Source organism: Humulus lupulus, chromosome 8 (assembly GCF_963169125.1).
Source record: "Humulus lupulus chromosome 8, drHumLupu1.1, whole genome shotgun sequence".
NCBI classification, from domain to species: domain Eukaryota; kingdom Viridiplantae; phylum Streptophyta; class Magnoliopsida; order Rosales; family Cannabaceae; genus Humulus; species Humulus lupulus.
In genome coordinates, this window is record NC_084800.1 from 5,858,050 (window position 1) to 5,876,375 (window position 18,326).

General features: G+C 30.5%; 2 protein-coding genes across 2 annotated transcripts; both read right to left on the bottom strand.

Annotated features, from left to right (window-relative positions):
• Positions 1 to 6,193: 6,193 nt before the first annotated feature.
• LOC133793448 (peroxidase 56-like) lies at positions 6,194 to 8,209 on the bottom strand. The gene is made up of 4 exons (XM_062230807.1): positions 7,897 to 8,209; positions 7,601 to 7,786; positions 7,148 to 7,313; positions 6,194 to 7,039 (listed from the first exon to the last, which is right to left on the bottom strand). Exons 1-4 carry the CDS (start codon positions 8,119 to 8,121, stop codon positions 6,630 to 6,632), a joined length of 987 nt encoding a protein of 328 aa, XP_062086791.1. The 5' UTR covers positions 8,122 to 8,209; the 3' UTR covers positions 6,194 to 6,629.
• An 8,506-nt stretch (positions 8,210 to 16,715) lies between these two features.
• LOC133793449 (peroxidase 27-like) lies at positions 16,716 to 18,009 on the bottom strand. The gene is made up of 4 exons (XM_062230808.1): positions 17,782 to 18,009; positions 17,509 to 17,694; positions 17,227 to 17,392; positions 16,716 to 17,125 (listed from the first exon to the last, which is right to left on the bottom strand). Exons 1-4 carry the CDS (start codon positions 18,007 to 18,009, stop codon positions 16,716 to 16,718), a joined length of 990 nt encoding a protein of 329 aa, XP_062086792.1.
• Between the last annotated feature and the right edge of the window lie 317 nt (positions 18,010 to 18,326).

Here is an 18,326-nt window from a genome sequence, read left to right on the forward strand (position 1 = left end):
GTTTCTCCTATCAATAACCAATAATTTCATCATCTCATTTGGAAAAGTTCATGGTTGAAATTAGATAAAACTTAATTTAATGGCTGAAATTAAGGCATGTATTAATAACAATAAAATTCCATTTATATACACTTATATTTGAATGAAAAGGTTATGAATAGGATTTCAAATAAATTTATAATAACACTTTTTATAAATATGAAAAAAAATTTTACCGTCCATGTTTTTTCGTTAATAGAATTGATGTACAAATATTAATATCTAAACACTATTATTAAAATATGTGTGTATCAATGCTTAAATAATAATAATAATAATAATTAAATGTTAACATTTTGCATACTATATTCACATATATGAATAATATATGAGTTATAAAAAATAGACAATATATTTATTACTAATACTGTAATATAAGTTTTGATAATAATTACTTCTTTTAAAATTTTAAAAATTAGCTCCATTCTTTCAGCTTTTTTCTTATTTCCTTTCATGCTTTTGAAAATATTATTTTTGTCATATATATATATTTGTTGTTAATTAATATTTGCTTACTAATTTTATCTTTTTTGAAGTTATTAGGTTTTATTTTTTCTAATTAATACTGTTTACCCAAAAAAGATTTACTTGCTGACGTGGCCGGATTAGTACGCACGTGGGATGCGCGTGACTATTTAAGTGGTTACATTCTGGTCGACCATCGAACAAAGAAGAATTCGTATTGCAGAGGGCATGTTTCATAGGCGACCAGAGCTAGTCGCAGTATATCATATATTTGATCTTGCATTTATGTAAAAAATGTAATTTCCATTATTATTCAGATTTGTTTGTATTAAATGTAATCAATGCCCATCGACCCATAGAAAGATTCTTGAGCCTATAAAGAAGACTCAAATGGCTCATGTGAGAGATCTTTGAACCAAGAAAGAAAGTTATTGTTTTTACACAATTCCTTGTATCTATTACTGAGCTTGTGAAACTTGGTAAACCATTGTTTACTGATCGCAGGTTCTTATTACAGTAATAAGAACACTAAGTGGATGTAGGTCATTACCAACACTTGGGGCTGAACCACTCTAAATCATTATGTCATTTATCTTCTTAACTTGAATTCATCTAATTTCTATCGTTTTATTAGACTCCGTGTCGTTGACCAAATCAACGGTCAACAAATACTAATATGTGCTATAATCTTGACCATTAGATCAAGAAATATCTAATGTTAAAAGGCTAATGTATAAATGTGTGTAAAAATATATCTATTAAACTCATCCTTATAAAAATTTAGACTACCTCACTATTTCACATTAATTAAAAAAAAACTATCATTAAACTTAGGTATTTACCAAAATTGTAATATTAATGTAAGAAATATTAGGATCTACGTATACAAATATAAATAATAAATATTAGGTATTAAGTTTAATATATAGTTATAAAATACATAATTTGAGTGGTTGTGAATTCAAAATTTCAATTTATACACTAATTTTTATTTTAAACAGAATATATTTCTCCAATTAAATATAAAATATTTTTTTGTCATTTTTAGAAGATATAACTATTTTGTTTGTTAAGTTTCTAAATTAGTGATCCTATTTTTCCAAATATGATACACTTATAAATTATTAACACTTATTATTAAATTAATGCAAATAATACTTTCATATCTTCTTACAAGTAATTTTGAAATTTAGGGGGAAATTTCAATAAATTTATTCATTTCATTTTGATTTTGTAATTTTAATACATGAATTAGTGATTGAATATGTAATTTTTAAATGCTTTATGATACAATAATTTGGTAATAGAAGTTCTTAATAAATAATAATGTGTACACACTAATTTGGAAATTAATATAATAATTAAGAAAAATTCATATTTTTTAATTATTAAATTAAAAAAATGAGCAATTTTAATAAAATTGATATCACTACGCACTAATTTCGAATACAAAAGTAAATAGATTTTAGCATTTACAAAAGAAATTATTAACTAAAAAGAAGATTGAGGTTGTGAATTTAAAATATAATTTTCTCACTACACACTAATTTCAAAATTAGTGTGATCATTAAGAAGAAGATTTATTATTTAATTATTAAATTGAAAAAATGAAATAACTAAAGAGTAATGATAATAGGAAATTATTATTATATATTGAAAATGAATGGGGTGGCTATAAATTAGACCATCAAATTGTCACACTAATTCTCCTAATTCTCTTTAAAAAAAAAGTCACACTAATTTTGAAATGCACGAATTTATTAAGATTTTTTTTGTTTTTTAATTAGTAAAATTAATAAAAATGATGTAACAATCTTTTAGTGATATATACCAAATTTATTCCAAATATTTTATTTAATATAAAATATAATTTCAATGAATTAATATTAAAATTATTACATTGGAAATTAACCAAAATTTATTCCAAATAACATTAATATTGTATTTAATTTAAATAAAAATATATTTAAATATTGAAATTTATATTCAAGATCTTCATGTTGGTTGAGCCCAGCATAGTCACCATTGATATTCTCATTGTAAAATTGAGATCTTTGAGAAGTTTCATGCCCTTGTTGTCCAAGACATAACAAAAAATATTCTACTCCCACTCTCTTTTATGATTTTTTTTCTTACTTTGTTCTCTATAAAATATTTTGATCTTCAATATAATTTTTTTCATTTTTCTATTTATTTTTAACTTTGAATGAAGAACAACAATATGAACAATCGAGTTTTTTTTTTCTTTAGAAAAACATGTGTACTGATTATGAAAATCTAATTTTGTAAATTTTTCATTTTTTGAATGCATGTCAATTTCTAAATATAGTTTGTCTCTCATTGGTTGGAATCACCATTGCTTATGGCCAAAAAAATAATAATAAAAAAAATTCGAAATTAATGTAGAAAAAAAATTACTTGTTGGTGACTTGCTATACCAAGTCACTATATTGCCACATCATCATAATTGTTAGTACTCATTCATGGGTAGTGACCATTGAGAAGTCTTCCATATATATATATATATATATATATCGGGGAATTCTCCTATAAATGTTTCACTTTAAGCTCTATCGGTAGGGCTCTCAGTGTTTACAACTCGTGAACAGTTTTCGCCGCGATTTTTTTTTTATGACCGTGTATATTGTAGCTATTTAGAGCACACTGCAAATTTTCAGAAAATTCTGAATAGTTTATAGTACCGAAAACTAGGTTCAAACATGTTATTGCACGCGTGACTAATTTTTTTTATGTGCGTGGAAAACAACATGTTTGAACCTAGTTTTCGATACTGTAAACTATTCGAAATTTTCTAAAAATTTGCAGGATGCTCTAAATAGATACAATATACACAGTCATAAAAAAAAAATCGCGCCGAAAACTGTTCACGGGTCGAGAAACACTAAGAGTCCTACTGGTAGAGCTTAAAGTGAAACCCCTAAAGAAAAATTGTCCTATATATATATATTAAAATATCGTTACCATGTACCTAATAATTAAGTAGTTATTAATTAGATGATGTTAATTAAAAAAAATGTGTCGCTGATGTCGGTTCCTCTATGAATTAATCCTTTTGTTTTATAATCAGATCGATGATGGAGCAATATAATATTAAAAAAAGTTTTATGAAATAATAATCGCTGGCAATCAAGAAGTAATTTGTTAATTATTAATAGAATAATTGGAATTATTGTTTGGTGATATACCATATATTAATTTAATAAAGAAGACGATGATGAGATAAATATTTTGTCTTGTAGGTACAGTCAATTACAAATATATCCATTAATTATTGGCCACTTTCGCTGCGTGGGACTAGCTGCTAGTAATTAATTATTTCCTTCTGGTTGACAATCAAATTTATCATCATCACACAAAATTAACAAAGTCATGCAAATAATGTTATTAAATTATTTAAGGGAAACAGTATAATAATAAATACTTTGGACGTGCATGTATTTGGAACCCATATATATAATATATAAAAATTTATATATGTATAGCTATAGATTGATTGATCCCCTCCAGCCACGCACCAACTAATTTATATGGTCACATGGAGGTCCCCCTGTGTGTGTCTTTTAGCTAAATAAATTACTAATAAGTTGCTATTATTATTATTATTATTATTAACAAAATTTTCTATGAAGAGAAGTAATTTACCTTAATCGACGAAATCATGTTTCGTACGTAATCGATCTTTTACTTGCAATTAACGTATGTATATATTTGACTTCTCGAGTAGTATAGTCTAAGTTCAGAAAATAGTAGATACACAGAAACTTAATAATTTCAAAGAAGCAAACCAATAATTTGACACGATATAGAAGAAAAAGTGTCCCCTCTACATGCAGTTTTTATAGTTAAAACCTACGTACGTGATTTATAATTAATTAATCAAGGCCTGCTTGCTGCATTTCTTGACGTTTTCGTAATTTATTATTCAATATGTATTTTTAATATTTGAAGTTATAATTTTTTTTTACATAATGGTCTACAATATATTGAAAAAATCACGGGTGTAATAGGTATTTTAATATTGTTTTGGATATATTAAATTATTTAGAATTTTTTGAAAATTTATAAGAAATGCTTTGTAATTATATTATATATTGTTATATAAAAAAAAATTAAAATTACAGCTTATTTATGTATAAAATTATTAAAAATATCCATTGATTAAAGATAATAACTAGTATAGATATGTTTACGTAAAATATTAGAAGATATATATCAGCATATATAGGTCATGACAGTACTTATGAAATTATCCAGTAGAGTTAGAGTATATTACGGGATTACAATCTTTAATATAAATGAATACAATATTCCCGTAATATACTCAAACAGCTACATCTTATCTCTAAATTTAAATGATCAACGTGTGGTGTGTATATAAGATAAGTATAATTACTACGTACACATCTACATCTACATCAATCTCGTCCTTTTTTTTTATTATTTATTTTGTAAATGGAAAAGGCTTATGTATATATTTATATTATTTGTTAATCTTATATAATATTTTTTTTAACTGAACGGTTCTTTCGATTCATTTTGAACTAATAATATAATTAAGGCGTTTTGGTTCACGTCCACCGATCTCAGAATGGACGAGGGAGACTTTTTACTCCAATCATCAGCAATGAGCACAAACTGACTAATATTTGCCACCAGATCCACACTTATATATAATGCAGGTCCACATCGCCATATTCAATTTAGTCGACGTAGACGTGTACATATATATATATATAAATTATATCACTGAATTTCACTATTTTTTTAATAGAAAAATTATAACCAATACAAAGAGCTATGTTTAATAACTAATAAGTCGGTGTGATTCCCAATCAACAAATCTGTATGATCGTACTAAAACTAAAACTCAAATTTATATTTTATTTACTTAATTCATTGTATGTGTTTGAAATTTATTCGATTTCTTTGGTCGTAAATACAAAAGAACTAAAAGGATAAATACATAAAAAATAAATTTATAAAACTATTAAAATTCAAATACACAATTAATATACATCTATATAAAACAAACTCTACAAACTTGATGAGACGTTAGAAACATTTAAAGTTTATTTAATTAATATAGTTAACCCTGTGTATAGTAAAAATCTCAAACCACATATTACGCACAAATAATATTGATCGCTCTAACTTTTGTACACTACTAATCAAACATACCACGTTATAAATGGGTTGTGTTGGTAGCCTGTCCATCTTGATCGCTCTAACTTTTTATTTAATATAATATAATAAAATATAATATGTATATATATACACATTAAATATGCATTATAACGTGGTTGAGTCATACAAAATAATTGGTTGATATTATCTGGTGCTACAGTTTTCTTTAGTTAGGGGTCTTAAAACATTATTTCTTCATTTGAATAAACCAATAATATTCACATAAAAATTGAAAATTTGATGATGATAATTTTAGACAAACTTTACTTCATAAAGTAAGGACAAACTTTCATTGAGATAAAACTACAAACCCCTACACGTCCCAATCAGCAATCTCATCCAGTTAACCCACAACGACGTAGTCAATCGTGGCAACAAATTAATGAATATAATAATGAGTACTGTCTTGATTTGAAGTTTAATACGTGTGACATCAATTTTATTCCAATTATACAGCATCAATGGTTGGATTTCTTTCCCTATAAAAAAAAGATGGATGTTTCTTATTAATCATTTATAAAACATTTATTGCTCCAACAGTAACTTAATACAACTTAATGCCAAGAAGTTACACATATGATATATTGACCAAACTAGAAATATAGTACACTTTTGACAATAAAATGAATCAATATTTAAGATCATACAAGAAAAGCTAGTAGTGAAGTAGTACAAATCATTTATTGTTCATGTAACGGATTTGAACGCCTCACGTGATACGAAACCCCCCCATGGTCCATTTCAAATCTCCAAACCTTACACCAAACGGAACTTATTTTTGACAAAGCTCTGAGCAAGAATTAATTGCAACTCAACTGATCAAGAAGATCATGAGTCCCTTGTCCTTGACGACCAAACTAAGGCTTTTAAGTATACTTAAAATAACTAATTAAACCCAAATGCTAGAAATGGCTTAATAATTAGTTAACCGCGGTGCAGACCTTCCTGATTTCACCAGCTGAACCGGTGAGAACTCCAAGCCTTCCCATGTTGACCATGGAAACACCAAAGTCCTTGAAGAAAGAGGATGTCCCGGAGCCTGTGGCGTGACTCAAAACGTAAGCTTTAGTCTCACTGTCGTCGAGAAGCGCAGAGTCAGATGAGAAGAGGCCCCTTCTCTTGGCGACGAGGTCGAAGTATTTGACATCAAATGTTTTGAAACTTCCTGGGTCCATCTCCACCAATGTGGTCTGGTCAGCAGGCTTGCACTTCATCTTCAGTTTGGCAACGTACTCCGAATCCAAGGTCGGGTCGGTGTCACCTTTTCCGGTGAAGTTGTACAGACGGTTGTTGAAGGCAGTGCAGTGTGAAGTTCCAATGGTGTGTGCACCTTATTCACAAATAATGGAATTAGCGCCAAAGTAATTAATAATTATTAGGAATTTAAAGTATAAAAAATTAAGACATATATGTGCAATAAAATAATTAGTAGCAGTACCTGAGAGCACTGCTATGTCTTGTGCGCTTAAACCCCTGGTTGAAAAGGCAGTTTTGAGTGCAGTAATGTTTGCAAAAGGTGCAACTAGTTGTAAGAGGGCCTCAGTTATATTCGAAACTCTGCCGTCTCTTCTTCCGGTTTCAACTTCCCAGCTGGGTCCATTCAACTGAAATATATATGTATTTCCATTTTGTTATTTTCAAATATATTCGATTTATAAATAATAATGTAGATTATATATGATCATTAAATATTGTATAACACTTGCAGCTCTTTATTATTTCTTTAACCGTAGGACTCAATATTAGATCACACAAATGATAATGACACCGAATTCTCTATTATTAGTTATAATAATTTATTAAATATTTTTGTAAAGTCATCAATTTGATCACACAACTTTATATAGATAAATATTGAGAGAGAATTACATGCTAGTTACAAAATTCTTACCGCAACCACCGAATCCCTGGCAACAAGGGCCACTATGTCAGCACACGAAACCACTTGAGGGCACTCTTTTTCTAGTGCAGTCTTGATTTTATCAATAATTTGGAAACCACGAAGACTCAAATTCGGAATGGCGAATTTCTCAGACTGGTTAGTGGCTGAATTCAACAGCACTGAACCTTCACAACCCTGCAGTAAAAAGCTCATAATTAATTAATACATATATATATATATATATGTATATAGGCTAAAATAAAATATAATTAATTACATATATCAAAGAAAAATATTCTTCTTACCCTAACAAAACAATCATGATAATGCATCCTCATCAAAGGGGCTGCCAGTGATGGTGCTACTTTCACTGTTTCGTATGTGATTTGCGTTACAATATCCTCTGCTTTTGGGCATGTATTTTTATAGAAACCAACTTTCAAGCCCTGAGCGTTTGCAGTGTGGTGAAGAACGGAGAGTACGAAAACAAATTGTAAAGCAAAACATAATAGAACCTTTTGAGTAGCCATTTTAATTGACTCAAACTGAGAAATTAAAGATGGAAACTATAGAGAGGGTTTGATAACTATAAAATGATATAAGCTTAGTACATGACAACACTGTTGTACATAAGCACCAATTTATAGTAATGGGCGCGAATAAACAAACATTTGTCGCGACATCACTCTTAGCTGTCTTTGCTTGGCCATATGGCAATTATTTTTTTATGTGCATATATATATATATATATAATTCTCTGTCATAGATGATCATCTAATAATTAGGCGAAATTCATGTTCTTTTAGTATTATTTGTTGGACTTGTTCGAAAACACGAAATATTTTAATTTGAAATTATTAATTAATAATAGTGTGCAAATTACATCTCTTGGTAGCTACTTCTTACTTTAATTAATGTAGATTGTGCAACCAATTATATCTGTTGGTAGCTACTTCTTACTTTAATTAATGTAGATCAAGTGTTTTGTGACCCCAATTATTGACACCTCATATCATGGCCAAAAATAACTAGGGATATATATATATATATATATATATATATATTAGCAGCCAACATAATTGCCCTCTCTCTGAGCCGGCCCTAATTGAGGTTTTTTCTTGCAAAATTTACGCCAAGAAATAGATAATATAACAGAGGGAAATTCTACAATAGACACTCTATTTTAAGGTGTATTAGTAGACTCCTTTACGATTTTGGTACTTTGATGTAATTTTTGTATGATCATGTACATTATTATAATTATTTAACTTAAATAGTTTATTAAATGCGTGATTATTTACTTTTATGTGCGTAGATAGTAATTCATTTGAACTCTGTTTTCAACATTATAAATTATTCAAAATTTCTTAAAATTTTAAAAGATGTTCTAAAAAATTATAATGCACACGATCATTCAAAAAATAAATTGAAAAATCATTCAGGTACTGGAAATAGGAGAAAGCTACAATGATACACCCAAAGTTAAGGTGCACCGAAGAATCACCCACAACAAATATATTATGTACCTTTATTTAATTATTATAAAAATGAAGGTTTTTTTAACAGATTTCATTTCTTGTTTCAAAAGCAACTTTTCCCTCTTCTCCTTTATATATCCATTTGCGCCCTTGATTGTAGGAGGTTTGTAACTGTTCACGATGGTGTTTGGTTTGTAAATCTATATAAGGGATTTGTTTGCATCATATACGTACCTTGTACATAACTAGGTTCTGATATTTCTATTCGCAAATAAAAAAAAATGACGTATTTTGTTTTATAATGAGTTATTTCAATTATTATAAATAAAAAAATATATATTTTACCTTCAATCTTCATTATTTATCTTTATAAAAAGCAACGTTTCTTTTGTTGTATTGACAGATGTGTATATATGTCGATGCCTCTTTATTTATTGATTTATAATTATTAATATTTTCATCAATACAGTTTTTAAACCATGCATTTAAGGCTTAAGCATTCAACTAATGTGTTGCTAATTATTTTTGTTTTTTAAATTCTGTTTCTGTATTGCTAATAATTCTACAATATTAAAAGGTTTAATAAAGTTTATTTTGAGCTTAATATTCTTGCCCATTTATCATATCATCATTAAGAAAATATGGTCAGCTATTCGATGCTTAATTTTGCCTAGATAAGACATGTAGCTTTTAAAATATCCCATGTTGTAATCCAGCCACTACAACAATCAGGGGCATTAGCAATGGCTTTTTTCGTCGCTAGAGGCACCGTTGTCCTCGCTAGAGGATTTAGCAACAACCAAATTGTCGCTATATGTTGTCATTGGAGTTTGGTCACTAAATATTTGTTATTAGCGACGACTCAGGAAATTTTGCCGCTAGAGCTTCTAGCGAGAACATTTGTCGTCGCTGGAGTCCATCATATTTCGTCACTAGAGGGCTTTCTTTCACCGTATTTGCACTGCCTCTAACGACGACTTTGCCCTGATGTCGTCGCTGGAGCCCTCAAATTTCGTCACTAGAGGGACATATTTTTTATTTAATTTGCATTTTTGCTATAATTATTATATATTTATTTTATCTTTTTTATTGAAACATAAATAAATCACTAATTAAATTTAATAATCATAAAATTTTATACATATAATGTTCTAATAAAGTAAAGTCAAGTCTAAATAAATAAAGTAGAATATCATAAATAATATTTTCCTAAAGTCAAATTACATAAAGTATAAAGTCATAAATAATGTTCTCCAACAGTCAAAATACATAAAGTAATCCTATTGAGTAGTAGTTTTCGGATCCTGACCATCACCTGGCTGAGAAGATCCAGACCCTGAGCCTCCACCAAGCCTAGCCATGTACTCCGCAATGATTCGGAGACGTTGGACCACATCCCACATCTCTTGTGCGGTAGGGGGCGGTGACGGTGGTTGAATTGTGTCAGTCACTTCGCGTTCCACCCTCGAGCGAATCCTGCGACCAAGTCCTACCTGATGGCCCCGACGGCATCCAAAGACTATCTCAACAAGGGCAATGTCGTCCTCCTCTATTGTGGCAGTACTCACACTGGAGGTAGTCGTAGAAGATTGTGTTTGTTGAGTGTGACATGCCTCCATCAACTTTTCATGTATTATTGAATTTTTAATATAACTATTACAAATTTACAAGCAAAGTAAGAAAAATATAAAATATATACAATTACTTACATAGTTATCATGCGCTACTTGATTGACCCAACTCCTCTCTTCTTTATATTTGGTATTCATCCCAGTTTCTGGGACGCCTAAGAGATTGACAGTTTTCATATCGCGCTAAAATACAAAAAATATTGAGAAAGTTAATAAAAATATATGAAAATTTTTAAATTTAACAAAAAAAAAAAAAAAATCTTCTTACAACAAAGAGCTGGCGTAGACTGCAATCCTTAGAAGCTATTTTGTTTTTTTTGCTCGATTCACAGCGTTAATCTCAAAGCGCCTCTACAAAATGACATTGTGTTCATAAATATAGTTATATTAACAGAACTAAATTAATCAAAATAATCAAGCGCCTTCTTCCATTTTTCTTCTACCAAACCATCGGGAGCATGCCTCCGGCCGTGCTTCTTTATGTGAGTAGATAAATCATTCTTCCATTCTGAGTAACGATCAGCGCAAGATCGTTGAATGCCGAGAAGAATGCCACTTCGGTGCTCTGCCCCATATCGAGTGAGACCAATATCGAATAAATCATCCTAAATTAAAATAAATTAAGTTAATTACTCAATTTTAATATTAAATTCAACAAAATACAAAAAAGTAAGAAATAAATTACCTGTAGACGAGGAAGTATTCGATCCCTAACTTCCTTTGGTACTTTATCCCATCGATCGTAGTCGAGATCAACATATTGTCGAATGAGAAGGCTGGTCTCCCGAGACAAATGGTGAGAATATTCAACAATTTCCTTGTACGTCTTTCCTCGAACATCCCACTCAAGGGGTAATGGTTTACCTAAGGCAGCCCTTGCCTCTCGGGTTGATATCCCTTTATTGATGCAACGCCTTTTTATTGCAGGCACTATTGTTTTACAAGTGCATAATATTAAATTATACCTCTATAGTTATAAGGTTAATTTATGAATAAATACAGTGGATAATGCATGAATTACCTCTCTCACAGTTAGCCTCTATATGTGTTGGATCTCAAGGAGGATCTGCCCCGCCATCACCTCCGTGATGTCGCATTTCCGCAGAAGACATATCTAATAAATTTAAATAGAATGACATATATGTGTGCATATAATAAAATGTTGACAAATAAACATAAAAATAAATAATATAAAAATGCATAAATAATAAGTGCAAACAATCTTTGAATGCAAAAACTACAACTTAATCATCACTATAATACTCATTATCACTAACATTTTCATTTTCTTCTACATTATCTTCTTCTAAGTCTATCATTTCTTCTTCCTCTTCCTCTTCCTCTTCATCGAATATTTCCTCTTCATCTTCATCAACCATTTCCTCTTCCTCTTGATCAACAGGAGTATCTACATTGCAATATATGTCAGTTGAACTCTACAGCAAAAATTGATTTCTGGCAACGGACCAAGATCGACAAACAATTGGAAATCAGATGATATTTATTCATGCATAACATCTATTTCAATGGGCTCCAACTGTTCATCAGCTGCTGGGATATCCCACACATTTCTATGATGTACTTCTTCAACAATTTTCCGTTCCCGGTCATTTTTCAAATCATCAAGATAGAAAATTTGTTTTGCCTGAGTTGCCAAGATGAACTTGTCATCTTTGTACCACTCGAACTTAGTAAATATACTAGTTATATTATTTTCATGCTTCATCCTGCTCTTTTTTATGTAACTATTTATTTTTTGGATACTTGATCATGCAATTATATATTGTCTTTCTTTTTCACCATATAAGTGTCTTTCAATTTAAGCATTAACCATTTCTAAGAAGTATGATTATTCTCAATGTCTCTACTATTGCAAATCCTAATAGGAATATTCCTTTGTTTGTTTTTGTTTACTAGTTGTGCATCATATTGATGAAAATATTAATAATATATATATTGTAAGTTTGTTGTCCATCTTTCAATGAGTGTCCATGATCCATGTATGCCATACAATCAATAAGGATGTGCATGGATTGACTTTTCTTCAAACTGTTTAATCTTCTAGACTGTATGACATTATAAATTTTTTCAATGAATATATATTTCATTGCAACAAATATATATGACATATAAGTCTATATGCATACTCCCTGTTGCACAAAATAACATACAATAGAAAATATAAATACATGCATAGAAGTGATTTTCATACCGAGATTCATAAATACAACAATAAAACCACTACAGTACGAGATGCGTAGTGGAACAATGACTACATCATTTGGATTCCCCAACATTTTGTCCTTGTTGAATGCTAGGTATAGAATATGTCATTGTTAGATTACATAACTAACATTTTGTCCTTGTTAGAGTACGAGATGCGTAGCAGAACAATAGCTACACCATTTGGATTCCCTAACATTTTGTCCTTGTTGAAACAAGACCACAGTCTTCCAAGTCTTTCTCTAAAACAACCTAGTGTGGGTAAGTCTCAACACATGAGAAGAGAATTCCTAGAGAGAAAACAAAGAGAGAGTGGGTGGCTAGGTATAGAATATTAGTAGTGAATTTGACCTTGTCAAATTCATCTTTTTTAATACATTCTATAACCTAGTATATATAGGCAATTAGCTAGAACATAAAATATGTTTTAGTTACCGATTTTATTTTTATTATTTAATAATTATAATTAATTAAATACTTGTCAAAATTAACCAATTATAATTTGGACATTTATTTAATTCATTTTATTAATATTAATACCAATTTATTAATATTAACAAACTTGTCATAATTGGCTATAATACTCTCATTTTCAGACTTTGCAAAAAAAAAAAACCTCAAAATTTCTTCTATTTCTTTTTCTCACAAAATATCAATAAATAATTTAACATTATTTATTTTCATTTACCTAGTCAATATGATATTTTTGTAATTAATTATTCAAGACTACTAGGTTCATTTTGATAAGATATGACATGGGGACCATGGATCCATGAACTCAAGCTCTAATAAGTTACTGTGAGTGTTATAAATAAACTCACTACCTTATTAATTCCTATTGACTCTACTATAGACTAGGAATTGCATTCTTGAATTCATAGAACGCTTTATACCAAATGTAAATACGTTATCCATCGTTATAACCATAATCATTATTCAATCCTCTATAAATGATTTACTAATGAGACCGGTGCAAAATGCCGTTTTATCTCTCATTGATATTTTATCCTCAACTCCCACTAAGTTCCTTGTAAATGATATTTCCATAAATTTAATTACAGAAATGAGTACTATATCATTTAACACTTGAACCAAGCTATAAGGAAATCATCGTTTTACATATTAAACAGAAGCTATAGATTTCATATCTATGATAAATAATCTCACTCAATTATGCTATCAAATCTCCAATATGTAAATATGAGCTAGTCCGTAGGGTAAGCTGGTAATGAACAAATCAAAAGACTTGAATAATACAATTAGTAGAACATTAATCACTCAGAATTAAGATTGAATTGAACTATGGTCAATGTTGTGATATGATTAGATTAGATAATAATGATACTTACTTATCTTGTCAATAATAAATATCGGTCCAGTCCAATTAATGTAACAAAATACATCTGATCTTATCTACTTGGTCAATGTCCTGGATATGACATCACACCAGATGTGTAAGTAGATATTATCGTCAATTACCTAATAAGTAAAAATTAAATGTACTGATTTAATCTTAGAACAAAATATTTTTGAACATATAATTACAATTGTAATCCAATGTGACCGAGTCACTATAATTGTAATTATACATATGTTCAGGATTTTGTAAACATTTGTATTAATAATAATTAATCATGTAATAAATTATGTAAACAACGTAATTTGATTGAACAAAATGATTTCTACTAATTTATTGATAATGAATGAATTACATAAGAAATTAGGTTTTATAAGGGCATATATGCAGTGCACGTGGGCACACACATGCACATCAGGCACACGTGGGCGGATGAGAGCAGACGGTTACCAACGGTTACTAGTGATCATCTAGATGACTCCACGTGATGTTCTCGCATCTGTTGGGGAACAAATGTCAAAGGTGTCTTAGTCAAAGCCTTGCAATACGTGGCGGCTGATGGTAGAATTCGCTTGTATTGTGTATGTGTAACATGCTGGTTGGTCCAGCAAGATTCCTAAGCGGCTGGGGATGTCAACCGCACCATGTTGTTATATTTGATTATGCTTGAGCATCAGGCATCAAGGGTGGGATGTCGTACGATGCAAGCTTGGGAAAGGGTTCCCGTATGTTGTGTGTGTTCATGTTTACTTGATAGGACTGTGTGTCATTGTGTGTTTGTGTGTGAACTGTGATTCGTGAGTGGGTATTGTTTTGTGTGTGTTGATTAGCTGACTAAGTTGGGAACTTAGGCCATCACAAGTGAAGATTTAGGTTGAGAAATTGACCTATAGAATCTATATACGTGTCATTTTTATTATTATTTTAGTATTTAAATTATAATCCAGTCTCAAATTATTAAATAATTTTTTTAATCAAAACTGCACGTTGACCCTGTCCTCTCTCTCTCTCATCTTCTTTCCTCTCCAGAATTTTATTTTACCATCACAGTTTTACGTTTCAAAGAAAATTGATGGAAAAATCACTAGAAAAAAAAAAAAAAAGAGAGATAGAATTGATGGACCTCGGTCTCCTTGTTTTTTTTTTATTTAACTGTTATTTTTAAAATTTTGATGAGATTTTTTTCATTATAATTGGTCGTTAACAATGAAGCTTTTTTTACTTTGAAAATAAAAATGAAGAATTACTAAGTTTTTTTTTTTAATTATCAAAGAGGAATAAGTTTTTTCCTTCGAAAATGTCAGTGAAGAATGAAAAAAAAAATCTTTGAAAATTGCAAGAATGAAGTTAATTTTTGGCTTAAAATGCAAGCTTTTGGGTGATTTTTTTTTTTTTTTTTTGGTGAGTTTTTCTTTGAAAATGACAATTAAGAGAGGTCAGAGAATTGTTCCGGTTGAAGGATCAAAGAAGAGAGAGAAAGAGGAAAAAAAAGGATAGAGGAGAGGGGTCAACGTGTAATGCTAATAAAAGTTTTATTTACTAATGAAAATTTTTATTAATAACAAAATTGACACATAAAAATACCACATATAGTTGGCACTGGTGCCCAACAAACAGCAAAATAAATAATTTATTGATACAATAATTACGTACAAATTCAGTGGATCTATCTACACTTTATTTATGTGTCAACTATAGTTAGTTTTATCGAGTAACATGCAAAATTGCCAAAATAATTGGTTGATTATTTATGGTGCTAAAGTTTCATCTCTAGATACGGGTTTTAAATCAATTTTTCTCTTGAATAAACCAATAATCCACCACGGAAAAATTGGAAATCTGGTGACGATAATCACCAACATTTTCATCTTAAAAAAGTCCCGATAAGCAATCTCCTCCGATAAGTCACACAGCAACGCGGTAGATCAGGATAACAACAAGTAATAATTATAACGAGCAGCCTTATTAGTTAGATGTTTAATAATTAAACAATTACTAGACTCTTAGTGACATCAATTTTATTCGAACTACACAGCATCAAACATTTGGATTTATTTTTTCTAAAAAAAATAAAATAAATTAATCAATCAATCAATTATAAAACACATTTATCTCCATATTGAATCAATACATAGATCATTCAAGAAAAGCTGGTGAAGTAGTACAAATCAATATTATTGTTCAGGAACCGAATTTAAACGCCTCACAAGATGTGAAAACTCCCATGGTCCATTTCAAACCTCCAAATAAAAATACACCAATAAACGAACTTATTTTTGAAAAAATTTAAGAAAACAAAAAAACTGAGAGCAGAGAAGATGCAATTCTTTATCGCAACCTAAGCAGATCAGCCGCTTGTACTTGACCAAACTCCCAAGCTAAGGTTTTTAAGTAGTTCAAATTAATTAAACCAAATGCTGGAAGTGGCTTAATAATTAGTTAACCGCGGAGCAGACCTTCCTGATTTCACCAGCTGAACCGGTGAGAACTCCAATCCTTCCCATGTTGACCATGGACACTCCGAAGTCCTTGAAGAAAGAGGATGTCCCGGAGCCTGTGGCGTGACTCAAAACGTAAGCTTTAGTCTCACTGTCGTCGAGAAGCGCAGAGTCAGATGAGAAGAGACCCCTTCTCTTGGCGACGAGGTCGAAGTATTTGACATCAAAAGTTTTGAAACTTCCTGGGTCCATCTCCACCAATGTGGTCTGGTCAGCAGGCTTGCACTTCATCTTAAGTCTATCAATGTACTCCGAATCCAAGGTCGGGTCGGTGTCACCCTTTCCGGTGAAGTTGTACAGACGGTTGTTGAAGGCAGTGCAGTGTGAAGTTCCAATGGTGTGTCCACCTTAATTAATAGAAGCGCCATACATAGTAATTATGTATTATTGAATCTATATATATACAATGTACGAATATTATTGAATATTACTATATTAGTAGTGGTACCTGAGAGCACTGCTAAGTCTTTTACGCTTAATCCTCTGCTTAAAAAGGAAGTTTTGAGCGCAGTGATGTTTAGAAAAGGTGGGGGTAGTTGTAAGAGGGCCTCAGTAGAATTTGAAACTCTTCCGTCTCTTCTTCCAGTTTCAACTTCCCAGGTTGGTCCATTCAACTGAAATGTATATCACCCCATTTTATTACTTTCTTATATATGATCATTACGTACGAAATATATGAGATGCATATATATATATATGTACGGAGAGAATGAAATGACAAAATTCTTACCGCAGCCACTGAATCCCTGGCCGCTAGGGCCAACACATCGGCGCACGAAACCACTCCAGGGCACTCCTTTTCCAATGCAACCTTAATTTTATCAATAATTTGGAACCCCCGAAGGCTAAGATTGGGTACGGCAAATTTCTCAGACTGGTTAGTGGCGGAATTCAACAGTACTGAACCCTCACAACCCTGCAGTAGAAGAATATATAATTAATTAATATATAAGCTTGCTAAAAATATAAATAAATATATATCAATAAAGATTACTCTACTTACCCTAACAAAACAATCATGAAAATGCATTCTCATCAAAGGGGCTCCAAGTGATGGTGCTACTGCCATAGTTTGTTCTATGATTTTCGTTACAATAGCCTCTGCTTTTGGGCATGATTTCTTGTAGAACCCAACTGTCAAGCCCTGAGCGTTTGCATTGTGGTGATCAAGGACAGAGAGTACGAAAATCAATTGTAAAGCGAAACATAATAGAACCTTTTGACTAGCCATCTCAATTACTCAAAAAGAGATATTGGAGATGAAAACTATATTTGTTTGATGACTATAAATGTTGAACTAGTACATGAAACACTGTTGAACATAGGCACCAATTTATAGTAATTGGACCTAAGAAACAAGCATGTGTCACCACATCACGCATAGCTGTCTATGCTTGGCCATATGGCAATACTATTTTTTATATGTATAATTCTCTGTCATAGATAATTATCTAATGAATGAGCCAATTTCCTGTTCTTTTAGTATTACCTGTTGGACTTGTTCGAAATATTGATGTATATTCTAGCTAAGATGTGAACGATAAATAT

Coding starts and splice junctions, on each gene's coding strand:
- LOC133793449 (XM_062230808.1), bottom strand. CDS start 18,009: ATGGCTAGTCAAAAGGTTCTATTATGTTTCGCTTTACAATTGATTTTC. Junction 17,393..17,508: donor CCAGGGATTCAGTGGCTGCG/GTAAGAATTTTG, acceptor TATACATTTCAG/TTGAATGGACCAACCTGGGA. Junction 17,126..17,226: donor AGACTTAGCAGTGCTCTCAG/GTACCACTACTA, acceptor CTATTAATTAAG/GTGGACACACCATTGGAACT.
- LOC133793448 (XM_062230807.1), bottom strand. CDS start 8,121: ATGGCTACTCAAAAGGTTCTATTATGTTTTGCTTTACAATTTGTTTTC. Junction 7,787..7,896: donor ATCATGATTGTTTTGTTAGG/GTAAGAAGAATA, acceptor TTTTTACTGCAG/GGTTGTGAAGGTTCAGTGCT. Junction 7,040..7,147: donor AGACATAGCAGTGCTCTCAG/GTACTGCTACTA, acceptor TTTGTGAATAAG/GTGCACACACCATTGGAACT.